Consider the following 14298-nt stretch of genomic DNA (forward strand, 5'->3'; position numbering starts at 1 on the left):
GAACGGATATGTCGCTTCCAATAGGCGAACACCGTGAAATCCAAAAAAAAAACAAGTTTTTTCAAATGTCGCTCCCACATATATTTGTGCCATCATCGCAGAAGTGGTGCAGGCTTAGTCGGGAAAGAGAAATAAGGAATAGATCGGAGTGTAAAGGATGTCATAAATTCGAAAGATTAGAATCAACCAATAAAATCCCACAGCTGAGTAAACTTTAAGGTAAAGGGTGCGCCTTCGTATAACGTAACGTTACCAACTAATGTGCTGCTCAACTAGCTCTGAGAAACTGTCAAAAAACTTTTGCTTGCCTCTCTTGTCAAATATTTTTGCTTCTCTTTTTGCAATTTATTTGTAATCCAGTCAAAGATGCGGGAACAATTGTGGTTTGCAATTAACTGTGACTTCAAAAAAGGGATCGTAGATACTTTTCAACTACATTTCAGAAGACTTATCGTCCGAGAAGGCCTGAAGTCCGATTCTGAGGTCTTCGCCATTCTTGAACCTTCATCTGTTCAGGAAGAGGAACAACGAACGGTTGAAGTGTTAGTCAGTTGAGAAAATATCCGGAAAATGTGATAGATGGGGCAGCATCCTCCAACTGAGGTTCTAAATCATTCGAAGCGTCGACATTGCTACTTGTAGAAGACGCTATGGATACATTCAAGTCGCAAAACCGAACACATGACACTCCCTTCCTCGGATGCAGACCCTCTTCGAATAATCCGTGATTGCTTAACCGCTATCCTGCACACACATGCCGAGACGACGCTCTGAAAATGAAAAGGTGGTGATACTCTCTCATTGAAGCCGCCGATTCTTTGCCTTCAGATGCTGCTATTCGAAGTCAAAACGCCGAAGGTTTTGGGGATTTTGGGCACTTCTCAAAACCACTGAGGCCCCCGAAGAAACTTGGGAGGAAATTCAAAGTGTCGCAGAATCAATAATGATGAACAACCCAACACTATACATACATACTATGATAAAGAGTAGTCTTTTGTAGTAAACAAAGGTGTCGAAGCCTGTAAAGTTTGTTGTTGTTTCAAAAACAGCTCTCTTTATGTTAAATTCAAATTTCAAAATGTAACAAGTTGTTGTGATTAATGAGGTGGAGCGAAGACTTCACCGACACAAAGATGAGGAGATTCGTTTCCGCGTAGCTTAGTAATAACATTTAACAAATACGAACACATACAGATAAAACAAACAAATACTCGGCCACATCGCACAAAACTATGAGGCTTTTTTCAACATCTTTCGTCACGGTTTATTTTGGGAATAGTATTGCAAACCTGCTAGAATAAAGAAGGAAGATTCTAAGAAACAAATGAAAGTACACTTCAGAGTAAAAAAAGACTTGTTTATTTTAACTTTGAAAAAAGAAGTGTGAGACATTTCAGTATTTATGGTATAACTCAACATATGTAGAGGCCGGCAAAAAGGTAACGTTTTAGGATGCAGAGCTTGGTCGAATGCAAGCAAACAACTTTGCAGCTTGTTTTCTTTCTTAAGAAAATAATATCTGATGCAAAGCCTCATCATCCCAACGTCAATAGATTATCCAGCAAGAATCTAAGAAAATTCAAGCGGTTTTCAACCTGTGAAATAAACTATTTCCAATCACAAAGCAATCAATCAGTAACAACAAAAAAAGAGACCTTTAGAAATCGGTCAATTTTCAATCTGTAGGACAAATTTAAGGTTTCTTGTATTTTCTGACATTCAAATGCTCACGCACAACCATTCGAAGCGTCACCCGAAGTTCAAAAGGTCGTCAAATAGAACAAAGGAGTTACAGTTCAAAGTGTGATCAAGAAGTAAAAATGAAAGTTCAAGGTTCAGAAAAAAAAAGTTTCAGCACGTATATTTATAAAAAAATAAACACTCTTCACCAGCACCTGAGCTACACTCGCTGGTAACACTGCGAGAAGAGTTGTGAGTGCTTTTTTCAGCTTTCACATAGAAATGCCACATATGTGATAACTTCAAAACCTTATGAACCATTTGATAGATCAACTCAAATGGTGTTCAATTATTCAATTCTATTGATTTTTGTTTCTTCCATTCATGGAGTTGGATTGCTAATTGCATAAAACAAAGCAATTTCGACGCCATCCTTTCTTTTACTTCTGCATTTAAGAGAGATCATGAGGCAGCGGAAGCTGAGAGTGCTTCTGTGCATGGAGGAACAATGTGTGAGTATACCAAACGCAGCAGGTCTTCGTACTCTATAAAGTGGAATATTTGCTTCAAAGATGGATCAAACACCTGCCAACCACAAGCCGTGAGCTGATGAAAATGCATCATTTCCCAATTTTTTTTGACACGAAAAATCCAAAACAAATCAATTAATAGCATATTCCGCATTGTTATTCCTCCGTTCCAAAGTCTTCAACTCATACTTCAAATAGTTCTCAGTGCCTAATATTGATCATTCCTAGGTTTTTATTGTACTTTTTCACGTATTTTCTTATTCCTTAATAAAGTTTCTTCCGCTTCACTCTTTACATAAGAAATAGCAAAGACCCACAAGCAGTTTCATTGTTTCGATTGGATGCAGGAAATGTGCGGAAATAGTCCGCTTTGTTTACCTCCCACCTCATTTTAATTATCCAAAAAAGGAATAATCAACAAAATTGAAAAGCCAAAGCAGTAGTAGAGCAGGTTGAAATATTCTCCATCAAACAAATGACAATCATCAAACATGTAGAATTTTGGCGGAAGTTTGACCGCTAAAGAGCATCATTAATTTTGACAAAAAAAAGTGCTCACCACCTATTACCCAACCCAGTAGAAGGTTCGAGGCTGCAACCTAAGATAAAATGGATAGATGTGAGTGACCTTGCACAGGTGGATATTATGGTTGAGTTGACATTCTTAAGCAAATGAAAAAAAGTTATGAGAAATGAGCACCGAAGGAAAGAGAAGAAGAAATAATTACAAAAAAAACAGTAAAACACAGTAACAGAATGACGTCACTAAAAACGAGTACAGCTATCAATTTCGAGATTTTCAAGCGCAAAGACTAAATCGTCCACAGTCTGCAAAAGAATTTGGATTTTAGGTTAAATTCAATAACTTGAACTCCAAACATATACAGGCTACGCATTGTCTATATACAAGCGTTCCACTCTCGACTCATCCAAGTGTGGACGATCCTCGCAAACATATTTTAGTCTAGAATTTATCAGGCATAGAACGATGGAAAGCTGCGTGGGTCACAATAAGCTGTTATTTGCGTTTTACGAAAGGGACTTAGCACGATGAGAATGCCCTCAACCCTCGTCAACTCGATGGCTAACTAAATACATCGAGTAAAAAGTCAGAAGTGTGATATGTAGGGAGAACACTTTTGTTTGGAAATGAACGAACGTATTAAAATTAACGATGCTAGCTGCGGAGTGCAAAAAATGAGATGCAAGAGATGTTAGCTACGCAATGTCTATTCGTCAATCATTCCAACGTCATTCTATCACTAGAGACCACCGCCGCTCCTAGGTGGTTAAAGAGAGAACAAGTGAAATTCATGACACTTAGAGCCTATGACATTGCTATTCATTGCTACTTGGAGGAGAAAAAAACAACCTCATCGACTGACAAACGAAATAAAGCACAATTTCACAGGCAATGAACGTAGTAATAGACCAAATAGTAAGCAACAAATCTCCATTTTGCATTTAAATAAACACTGATTAATCTTCAACAATGTTTTCACTCCATGGGTACAAAAAGAACAGATCATGTCTCCTCGAATTGTTTTAACAAGGAAAGCTCCCTTAATTCTCCGCCCAAAACTTTCGAATTTTCAGTATTGGTGACTTCTGGGAAAGTTCACGAATTTGGTGGATATCTAATCAAAGAAAACCTCTGTCCTTCTAATACATACTTTTCAAAACAATTGGATATTAAAACACTGAAACACTGATTTTCAACAGGAAGGAAACTTAGTTTAATCACGCGAGTCTTTTGGACAGAGGATAAAAGGTTCTCTTTCTCCTGTCTTCCGTAGAACATCAAATTTTGCTTTTTCTTTGTTTGGATGGCATGTATGATTTACCTCTTCCTCGGTGGTTAAATTTGTCTCCAGCTTCTGTTTAAGATTCAGGGACCAAAATGGTGTTTCACCAGTTTACCTTTTTTACTTTTATAGTAGTCGTTCAAAAAATAATGTCTGTACACATTGCAAGGATGGTTTCTTTGCGACATGTTCATTTTTCCATTGATCTACATAGATTGATCTATTATTCCGATAACTCAACGATTTTCTATCCTGAGTCAGATAGGAATGGTAGCAAAATGGTTTACGATAGGCGTAGCTAACCATACATAGGAAGCATCGGATATATCCGGTATGCATCAGTTGGCTGTTTTATCTTTAAAGAAGTGGGCTGAGCAGTTTTGCTCCGCTTGTATCTTCTGACCGACTTTTAACGATTAGGACTTAATGAGGGCTCTAACATAAACTCCCAATCATATAGGATTCATCCACATCGCTATCATCAAAAATCCAATTCAAGTTTTTGAAGGCAGTCACTTTTTCCGTGCATATTCACAAAAGTAAAGCTGCAAGTAATAGAACAGAAGGTAGAATAATCAAAGGCTAATAGAACTATGCTAGCTTCATCGATTTTCGGGAGAACGGTGGAAATAGACAATAACAACATTTCCTGTTTCTGAGATTGGTCGAACCAGATCAGTGTACTTTAGTGGCACGTCACAGCAAATTTTATTTCCATAGATAAAGATATATGTTAAATCTACCTTCAAAACCGAAGAGACATCGGGAATTGTAATCTTTGCGTCACTTGTGACGTATCAAAATACTTACTACTTGCGGACAGCCAGACTTCAGAAAAAAAACATCGATCCTATTAATACGAAATAAACAGTAGCTTCTGAGCAGCAGATGCTTCAATGATTTAAGAGAAAATAAGGAAATCGTACGGTCAGTAGCAGGCAAGAGTGAATGGTTGGAAGAAGGCGGGAGGTGAGCAAAAAGATCCATTCGAGTGGAGATCGATCAATAGGGTGATGGAGGCGATGTGTTGTGAGTGAGAGTGCAGAGGTCAGATAAATCATAGAATCGGTACGCTTGCATTGTTCGGAAAACTAAATATTAATGATGCTGGAAAAAGAGAAGAAGCTGTGAACTCTCCGAGCGCAACTGCAACATAATATCACGGTATTTTAATGGCATGAAGGGGGCCATTCCAAGCTATTTTTTTCAAATAGATACTTAGCATTTTGTCATGTAGGACTTCTGGTTCGAATGGACAGATTCATTGAACATAATAGAAATGTATCAAATTTGAAAGTTAAAGGCACCCCACAGGCATCACCCCACAAATCTGAGGTGGTACGGATCTCAGGTGGAGTATTCGTATACGGGATAGTAGATTAAAGAGAGGGGTGTGATTCCGTCCATTTCTTCCTAATTACCTTAAAAAACGGCCCGGAAAATGCGGCGCGTGCGCAAGGCTGGCGCGCTCCAATCGAACTCCTCGTAGAAAATAGTGCGCCGGAACGCTCAATGCCGTATCTGCCGGGCCGTTTTCTTCGGCAATTAGGAAGAAATGAACGGAATCACCCTTCTCTCAATAATCTACGATCCCGTATACGAATACTCCACCAGAAATCCGTACCACCTCAGATTCGTGGGGTGATGCCTTTAAGCAAACTGACAGCACGTAGTTGACTTCAAAAAGCAATTAGCACATATTAGGACCAAGACAGATATCCGTTCTAGCATAGCAGACAACAGAAAATCTTCTAGAAAAGAAAAACAAAGAGGGATATATATATATATATATATATATATATATAATACCAACTAGGCTGCACAAATATTGCTATTCATTGCTATTCAACCGATGCCAAATAATTATATTTGGGAGTCGGAGAGTTGAGTTGCCACGGAGGATCTCAGAAACGACTAATTTATATCCTAATATCAGAGGTTCACGTTTCGAGACCTAACTTCGTTAAAAGGTGGGACAAGGTGCAGGATCTATTCCAAAACGAGGGATTGTACGCACAAATCTATTGAGAACAAGAAAAGAGACTGTTCGAAGGTTTTGCGCTGAAAGAGCTCTTGCATTTGATTGGCTCATTGACAACACTGTGACTTACTCTCAAAACTATGCTTTCATGTATTTGTTCTCCTTTTCTCTCCTCCCTTCCCAATTCCCACATTCACATCTCAGAATTAGGTATTATTCGTATACATACCCATAATATAACTACGACTTACACGTATATATTATAAATAGATCTAGAACACCAAAAATGAGAGCAAAGCTAGATTGGTTGCTTTAACAAACGCTTCATAAAAGAGTAATGAATAGGAACTCCTCTGATACTTCGTAAGTAGCTTTGGTCGCATTTCTCTTGGCAAAAGATTCTGAAGTAATTTTCATTACCAGCACTATTCACACGTTCCCCAAGGTCCTTAGGCTGCAAAATATAGGCTACATCATCTGGTATTATACGACAAATTGCTGTCTTCAGGAACCTTGTACGATGCACGTGACTTCCCGTTAGAGGAGGAAATTGAAGCCCAAACTTCATTATCAATAATAAATATCAAAATTCGGCTTACGCAGAATGCGAAGCTGTTTTCTAAATATTAACTCATGGAAATTGAGGTTACACGTACTTCCACGCAGCTGAATCTTTGAAATAGTCATTGTCTTAAGCTCCCACATCGTAGCAATGTACAAGGCAAGAAAAAATCTCCAGAAACATTTCTCTTGCGATCTTATATTAAAGCAGAAACTGGGAAGATCACGTTGCTCAACATTTTCATCTTCATTTATTAACATACCGGATATCGAACATACGCATTTCAAAGACGTGTGATGGGAATTTTACTGACTCACTGTCTCTAATCATTTTTAGATTATGGTGAGTGTTTGTTAGGTCACCAGGCTGATTTTTGTGCATTTCAAACGATTCTCACTCTCGTGTAAAGCCACAAAAGGTTAGGCACACACTTTCTCAGACAAGTTCTACGGTCTTTCGATTTTTTTTTGGTTGGCAACTACAGATTGTATGTTATTCCTTTACGTATGGAAGAAAAGCTATGACATCCATTAGTTTTGTCTCCAATAATCTTTACTGAACCATTGGTGCTTCCTTCGCTTGTCTGAATAGATGGTGAAAGAATAAAGAATTATTTTCGAAACTACTGACTGGTTTGAGCAAAAACGCTTAAAACTTTGTAAATGACACAGGTAGTAACAACAAAACTTCTTAAAAGCATCACTATCATTCATTCTGTCCACAAGAAACCGCAAAAAGTTAACACTTCTCAGCAGTTTTCTGACCTGAACACGTACTGAAGCAGAATTTCTGTTATTAGTTCATAGAGTTGCAGATGGTAACATGAGTAACTTCATTATTGGCGTTTATATTTTAGTTGGGGACCTTATGAAAAAGACAGCTTCTGTGATCGTTTATATGCTGAAAGTCGACTAAAAACGATTTAGCCACGGATCAACGGGTGGCGAATGACTAGGAATCGCTCATTTGCCACGAATACAACTCCATAGATCTTTGAACACCTAATACTGATAAGTACACTTTCAGCCGTTTCCAGCATTTACATCGTCGATTTAATATGCATGGGGGACACACAAGAGTACGACAAACAGACCGTAACCGTGGATGGCTGAGGTAAGGTGAAATCAATCTTCCAACATTTTTTAAGCTTTTGATTAACATTATCCTTTAATCGTTGAGGAAACACATGAGAAGCAAGCATTTCTTTGTGACGTATTCTTAATGGGGATTTTCGTTTACTGTTTAGCTAAGATCAGAATCAAGCCATCGCATCATAATAAAATTTTTGTACCTGAAGAAAACTAGTAATCAATAAATTGTCAACTAAATACCACACTGCAATGCAGGTGAAAAGCGACACGAACTACTAAACAATCGCTCCATAATCATGAATTTATAGTGTTTTTCTCTCAATTTCACTAAATTCGTAACTATGTATTTCTTATTTGCATATATTTCTGAAGCATTATTTTTATGTGAGGCTACAGAGAAGCATTTTCACCCAAAATTGAGGGGCTGAGATCCTACGATTGAGAAGGAATGCTGATGAAAACATTGAAAATAAGGGAAAATGCCGTAAATGGAATCGCGAAGTTCAACTTTAGCGAGAAGAGCTTGACGTTCAAGTATGTCTTCACTTTTACATCGCGATCTTCAACGAGAGCACTGTGACATGAAGATCGTGAAAAGTAGGGTACAATAACTTAAAGGATTCGATCGTTCACAGTGTTCTGCTCATATATATGTGATGATAACAAAAAAGGTTCGTGTCAATACCATTCATCGGAGGGCATGAAGATCAGAAGGCAAGGGATGGGGAGCACCAGCACCTTTTTTATGAAGTGGTTCTCAGCAAGACTTCTCACGCGTAATCACGCATCCCGGTACGTAGATAAACACACCACTCTACCAAGGTTCTGATTCGATCGATCGCCACTACATACATAGTCAGACTAGTAATTAGCTTGTATGGAATTTCGATAAGTTTAGGAATGAATGCTCGCCTATGTTATACAGCAACAATGTGATTCTTATTGAAATGTATGTACGCGAAATGTTAACACAGTGCGGTCAGAACAAAAAAAGATTCCAAGACCAACTCCGTTCTGATCTCATGCGAAAATGGAAAACTTCAGAAGAATTAACCGAACTTTGCTGTTGTTTCTTTACCAGCAGAGGAAAACAAAAAAATAGAACGCTAATTTTTTTCAGTACGAGAGCCACCGTCAGCATAAAATCAGCAGAATTTAAATAGCTTCCTCTTCATTAGGTGGATTAAGAGCAAGGATCCCGAAAAGTAGGAAAAACCGCTGGAATGATTAGAGGTGGTTCGACGGTCGGGTGTTTCGCTTTGGATGTAGGGCGTCGTATCGATTGGCGCCGGCCACACAAGTGCAGCTGCTGTGGATGACACTGCTGCTGTTCCTGCATGAGCTGCTGAAACGTGTCGAAGAGAGAAAAGCCATTCGTTCCTCATTGAGTTTCCGTCTGTACTATGGAGAGTCCTCAGCAAGAGATGGAGCAGGACTGCTCCTCCTCGTGCTCCCTCGGATTCGTGCCCACCCAAGCCGATCCTCTCGTATTCGATCACTAAGGGGCCAATTGTTGCGAGATTCAGTATCGGTCGTTAACACGCCTGTAAACTACAGCACATGATGAAGGATAGGTGGCTGCTCAGGGCTGACCCCGCTCCGATCAGGGCGATATCATTCTTTCTCCGAGAAGAATCAAAACTTCCAATTAGGCAGCTTCCTGACCTTTAATTGGATTCAGCATTCGATGATTACGGACACGATAGTAGTTTCAGGGAAACTTTCGGTCTATGAGAAACATAATAACAAGTTCGCAATTCAGAGTCGACCCACCAAGATTCGCTAAACTCTTTCGAGAAATATGGTGGAAAATCACGAAAGTTGTTGATTCCATGTAACGGAGTACGCACAAAGAAGCCGATAGTAGCGGCTAGTATTCGAAATCAAAATAAGCTGGAAGAAAACCCGGCAAGGTTTTGTGATATTTTTCCCTGAATGATCATCATGTTCGCATTTCGCATATGAGAAAACCACGTTCGGTAGTCCTTCCGCTGAGACTATTATGAAAGTGCGTAGAAACCAATGAATCGATAAATCGATGTTTTCTTTCAAATTAATTATACTCAGTTGAGGAGTTACTGCCGCGTCTGGAGCACATGCAGGCAGAAATCAATGAAATCGGGAGATAGATAGACAGATCAACTCACCAAAGCAGAAGGCAGTCTAGAATCTGCGTCCTGTCCCATAGTGTTCGTGGGCAAAGTTTGATCCAGGTCGGTGTGACAAGAAGCGAGCGGTGACTTGGACCGAAACATATGTACTGGGTGCACCGGTGGCTAATTTTTTCATGCAAAGGATGCTTTAGGCACCTGGGATTTTTTAAATGGCGATTTCAGAACTGGTTCTGCTATGCTTTTATCTTCCAAAACCGCCTAAGCTGTTCAATCCTCTGCTTGCCCTTCACATTTACATACTTTTTATGCGAACTTTCTTATTTTTTTTAGCTTTTTACACGGAAGTGTTGTTGTTCTATTGTTGTTCGATAACATATCTCTCGTCACAGTTCCTAAAAGATATGAAATATATTATATTGCTAATGATGGTGACGTACAGATGCTGTCGTGCAACCCTGAGCTGCTTGATGCTAGTGGTGGTAGTGATAACGGGTAGGTTTAGACAGTTCTCTTCCGGCAGTGGAAGTTCCAGCACTGATACTTCATATAATTCAGTGGTGCTTCCAACCAGAGCAGACCTGCCTAAACCTACCTGCAAGCATCGGCACCAATCACATCATCTATTCAGGATCGCGTGTGCGACAACGTCTGTACATCACAAATTTCTTACAATCACTTGCCTCAGATACAGGTCAGCAAATTGCATGAGAAGCAATATAATTTAATTGTTCTTATGCACCTGTGCGACGAACATTTCGGCAACACTTAGTGTCTGGCATTAAAAAGGAGTTGAATGGCAAGGATGTGCCACAAGTTTCAACTGTTTTAGGCGCTCACAAAAGGCAAAATCATAACGAAGCCAATTCTGAAATCCAAACCAAAATTTTAGAAACTCGCAACATTAGCCCGCACATCAGTGGAAGCTCTTCTTGCTTCATGCGAAATGTTTTAGAATGACTCGAAGAGAGCAATGTCTATGGCTAACGAACGCTGGGAACTCAGTCTACATCTGGGATGGCTCTTCTGACTTGAATGAGATGTTCAAGTCATGTGATAAGTCAGCGGCCACTGCTGAAGTTATTTCGATTTAAAGGCATCACCTCACGAATCTGAGGTAGTGCGGATTTCAGGTGAAGTATTAGCACACGGGATAGTAGATTATGGAGAGGGGTGTGATTTCGTCCATTTCTTCCTAATTGCCGTAAAAAACGGCCCGTGCACAAGGCTGGCGCGCTCCAATCGAACTCCTTGTGGAAAATACTGCGTCGGAACGCTCGAAGCCGTATCTTCCGGGCCGCTTTTTACGGGAATTAGGAAGAAATGGACGGAATCACCCACCTCTCCATAATTTACGATCTCGTATACGATTACTCCACCTGAAATCCGTACCACCTCAGATTCGTGGATGCCTTTAAGCCACTTGACATAATTCTGCAGTAGTCCTTCGAGATACGAAATTCAATGTACAAATGGACTGATCTAACTTTTTGAGTTATTACTAACAGTCTTTGATTCATTTTGTCTCTACCCTTTACAACATCATCGTTCAATGGGAAAGAAATTGTAAATTATTAGTTTTACATTTGCTGGCCCCGTATCTGTGATATGCTTCGCAAGCCAATAGAAAACATCTGTCTTTGGGGAATAGACTGCGGGTTTCTCATTTGGAGACTGCTCATTTTGGTATAAGCAGTGCTATGAGACTGTAGCTGTAATTAACTCCTGCAGGCTAGATAGCAGCGGCGGTCCACTGAAAAAACAACTGTTTCCTAGCAATCTACTGGCTGTTGAGGCGCTCTAATATCTACACGTGCATGGACGTCGTGAAAAATGCATGCACAATGTAACGTTTTGAATTATTGATAGCGGTGTGATTTATGTATGGCGCACAATTTAATAACAATGAAGCACCTAGTGAAAACTATTTCGTGTACGGTATAATTAGCTGCGAACAGCTCCTTCATACTGGGACATGGATGTGCTCCGTATCGAGAACTAAGGTACGTGATAAATCCCTCAATGTGGTGAGCTCACCCTGTTGCATAAATTGTTGCCTCGAGGAAGTGAGCGTTCCTTCGTTCCAGTGACTGGTTCCTCCATATAGAAAATGATAGTCACTCACCAGAGCGTTGCTAGCACCCGAATGCAGCGAGCTTTGATGTTCGCCATGGTCAGCCTTTACCTCCACGCACTTGTATGATGTGCGATGAGAGGAAAAGTGCTGAAGGGCCGATTACCCCTTACACACTTCTCCTTTCTCTGTTCTCTGTTCGTTCTTGCCAGCAAGATGATCAGCAATTGAGCTCAGACTCATTGAAGGACACATCTGCAACGCATTTGCCTCAACGCATAGGACTGTACAATCTTCGCTCCCGCAGGAGCACTTCGCAGTGTTTGTACTAGGACTGGGATGCTGCACAAAATCGAAATCAAAGCTCACATCGTAGCCGAACGAAAAAACTACCTTCTGGAAGAAACGTCCTGTTTGGCGTTCCTCCATTGTATCTCAAAGGTGATCAACCGTCTGGTAGCTGCTGTCGCTATCGGTCTGGACGTACTACTGTCAGCCGCTTCAAAGAGGGTTCAAGTATCGTCGTCGATCCGATGAAAAATGGATCTCTTGGACTCTCTGCGGGATTTTAACTGCACTAAGCGATGCACTCGTGCAGCATAAGCACCCCTATGAACACCTAATGTTATCCTTTCAAGGCTGACTGCAGGACACTATTTCTTCCAGCTAAACATCGCCGACGCATATTCCCCAATGGAAATAAACAAATAAAATGGAAATCGATAAGGAATCACGCCCGCTCTGAGGCTCTCTCCCTTTAACCGTCTACTCTGTGGAGTGAGGTCTGCAAGTAGCATCTTCCAGCAATAAATCGACGCCTTCGCTGTTGAAGGGGGTGAGAGTGCTATCTACCTCGGCGAAAACATCATTACTGCCAGAACTATCACCGAACAGAGTACAAGTCTCAAAGATGTTATCGAGTTCAAAACTGCGGATTCTATGTTCGGCTTGAGAAATGGTCTCTATTGCAGACTAAAATCAACAACATTACATTTGTGATCAACTCCCGCAGATGCGGCTCCAATATTGCAAAAATCGAAGGGATCTACAAGATGCCATCTTTAAAAATGTCAGCCAGCTATTCGCCATCCTCGGTCTCGTCAACCTCTAGGGTACATTCGCAAGGAATCTACACAGTCTTCGGCTCCGTTCGACGTTCTTCTCAAAAAGGTTGTCGTCTACTAGTGAACGCAAAGTTTTGTCCACGGGCGTCATTTCCATATCACAAGCCACATATTCTATCAGTTTTATTTTCAGAAACACGAATATGACACCAGGCTACTGTGCTAGCTGCCTTCAATACGGTGCCCCACAACGCTACTCAACTACAAGTACACCATCGAACGCAACAAAACCAAGGATTTCCGACAAGTGGATGCTTTACCGCGAACTCATCGCGTGATAGCCAAGCTCAACGGTGAGTTCGCGAACTGCAACAAATACAAGGTCTCATCTCCTTCGGGACCTTTCAGACCGCCATAACTGCGGATCCTCTTGAGGAAGTGATCAACTACATCTGTACGGGTTCAACACCGGCTTCAGCTCTCCATTTTGGCACGTAGAGACACTCTAATAACGGTCAACAGCTGTTTGCTGACTGCCAGTCGCATGGTGATCACTTCAACACCGTTTCACTCCACAAGGCTCATCCGGAACAAACAAGGATGAAAAAGCTAGCTCGTTTCTACGACCCACATTGAACTACTCGTAGAGAATTGTCCTATTTGTTTCTTACCAAAAATCCCTTCAAATCTAAAGTACACGTTTTCCAGAAGCCGACGGCTCCGCGGAACCGAGCAAATGCTGACTACGCCGAACCACACGACGGACACTTCTATCTCCTTCAGATAGAAGTGAAAGCCGTGGAGTGAAGTAGAAGAAAGCCTTTACTGACTCCGTACCAGCGTAGAAGATTCCTTAGTTTCAGCTCTACCTTCCTTTTTTTCTCAGTAGCCTTAGCCTTCAACCTACATGTCGTAGTGGATTTTCGAACACCCTCTCGCAAATACATTTTACTTTGCCCTGCTACCCTGTTGCAATACAAGCATTGCAACAGGGTAGCAGGGCAATAGAACTTGACTGCCACGGTTAGATCTTCGTTTTTTTTTGTGGTATCATTCTTATAACAACAGGTATCAATCACATGGCACGAGCGCTTAGTTAATTCGAGGAAAGCTGTAGAAAAATAGTCATGTATTCAAGTGAACTTTGCATGAGAAACAGACGTGCCTCCGAAGTCGCACTCGAACTCAACGGAGCGGAGATTGCTACAATCAAACGCCAGAGAAGAATAGGGTACCTCTTCGGTCGCTGGCGCTGGCTCCACATCCACATTACGAGCGCAACTGTATACAAAATTGAATCAAGCTTTGATTGATGCAATTCGGTCGTTTTGATTCGGCTGTATATCTAAATCGTTAATGAATATAGCAAACGACCTGAGCCCTGAACCAGGCAGGATTAA

General features: G+C 40.8%; 1 protein-coding gene across 1 annotated transcript; it reads left to right on the plus strand.

Moving 5' to 3' along the window:
* Positions 1-10202: 10202 nt before the first annotated feature.
* On the plus strand, positions 10203-13236 carry RB195_019024 (uncharacterized protein; the record flags this gene model as incomplete). Its single annotated transcript, XM_064186694.1, has 3 exons — positions 10203-10255; positions 10716-10820; positions 13092-13236. The coding sequence occupies 3 exons, from the start codon at positions 10203-10205 to the stop codon at positions 13234-13236; spliced, it is 303 nt and encodes a 100-aa protein (XP_064042575.1).
* Positions 13237-14298: the final 1062 nt, after the last annotated feature.

The sequence above is a fragment of the Necator americanus genome, chromosome II, assembly GCF_031761385.1.
Source record: "Necator americanus strain Aroian chromosome II, whole genome shotgun sequence".
NCBI classification, from domain to species: Eukaryota; Metazoa; Nematoda; class Chromadorea; order Rhabditida; family Ancylostomatidae; genus Necator; species Necator americanus.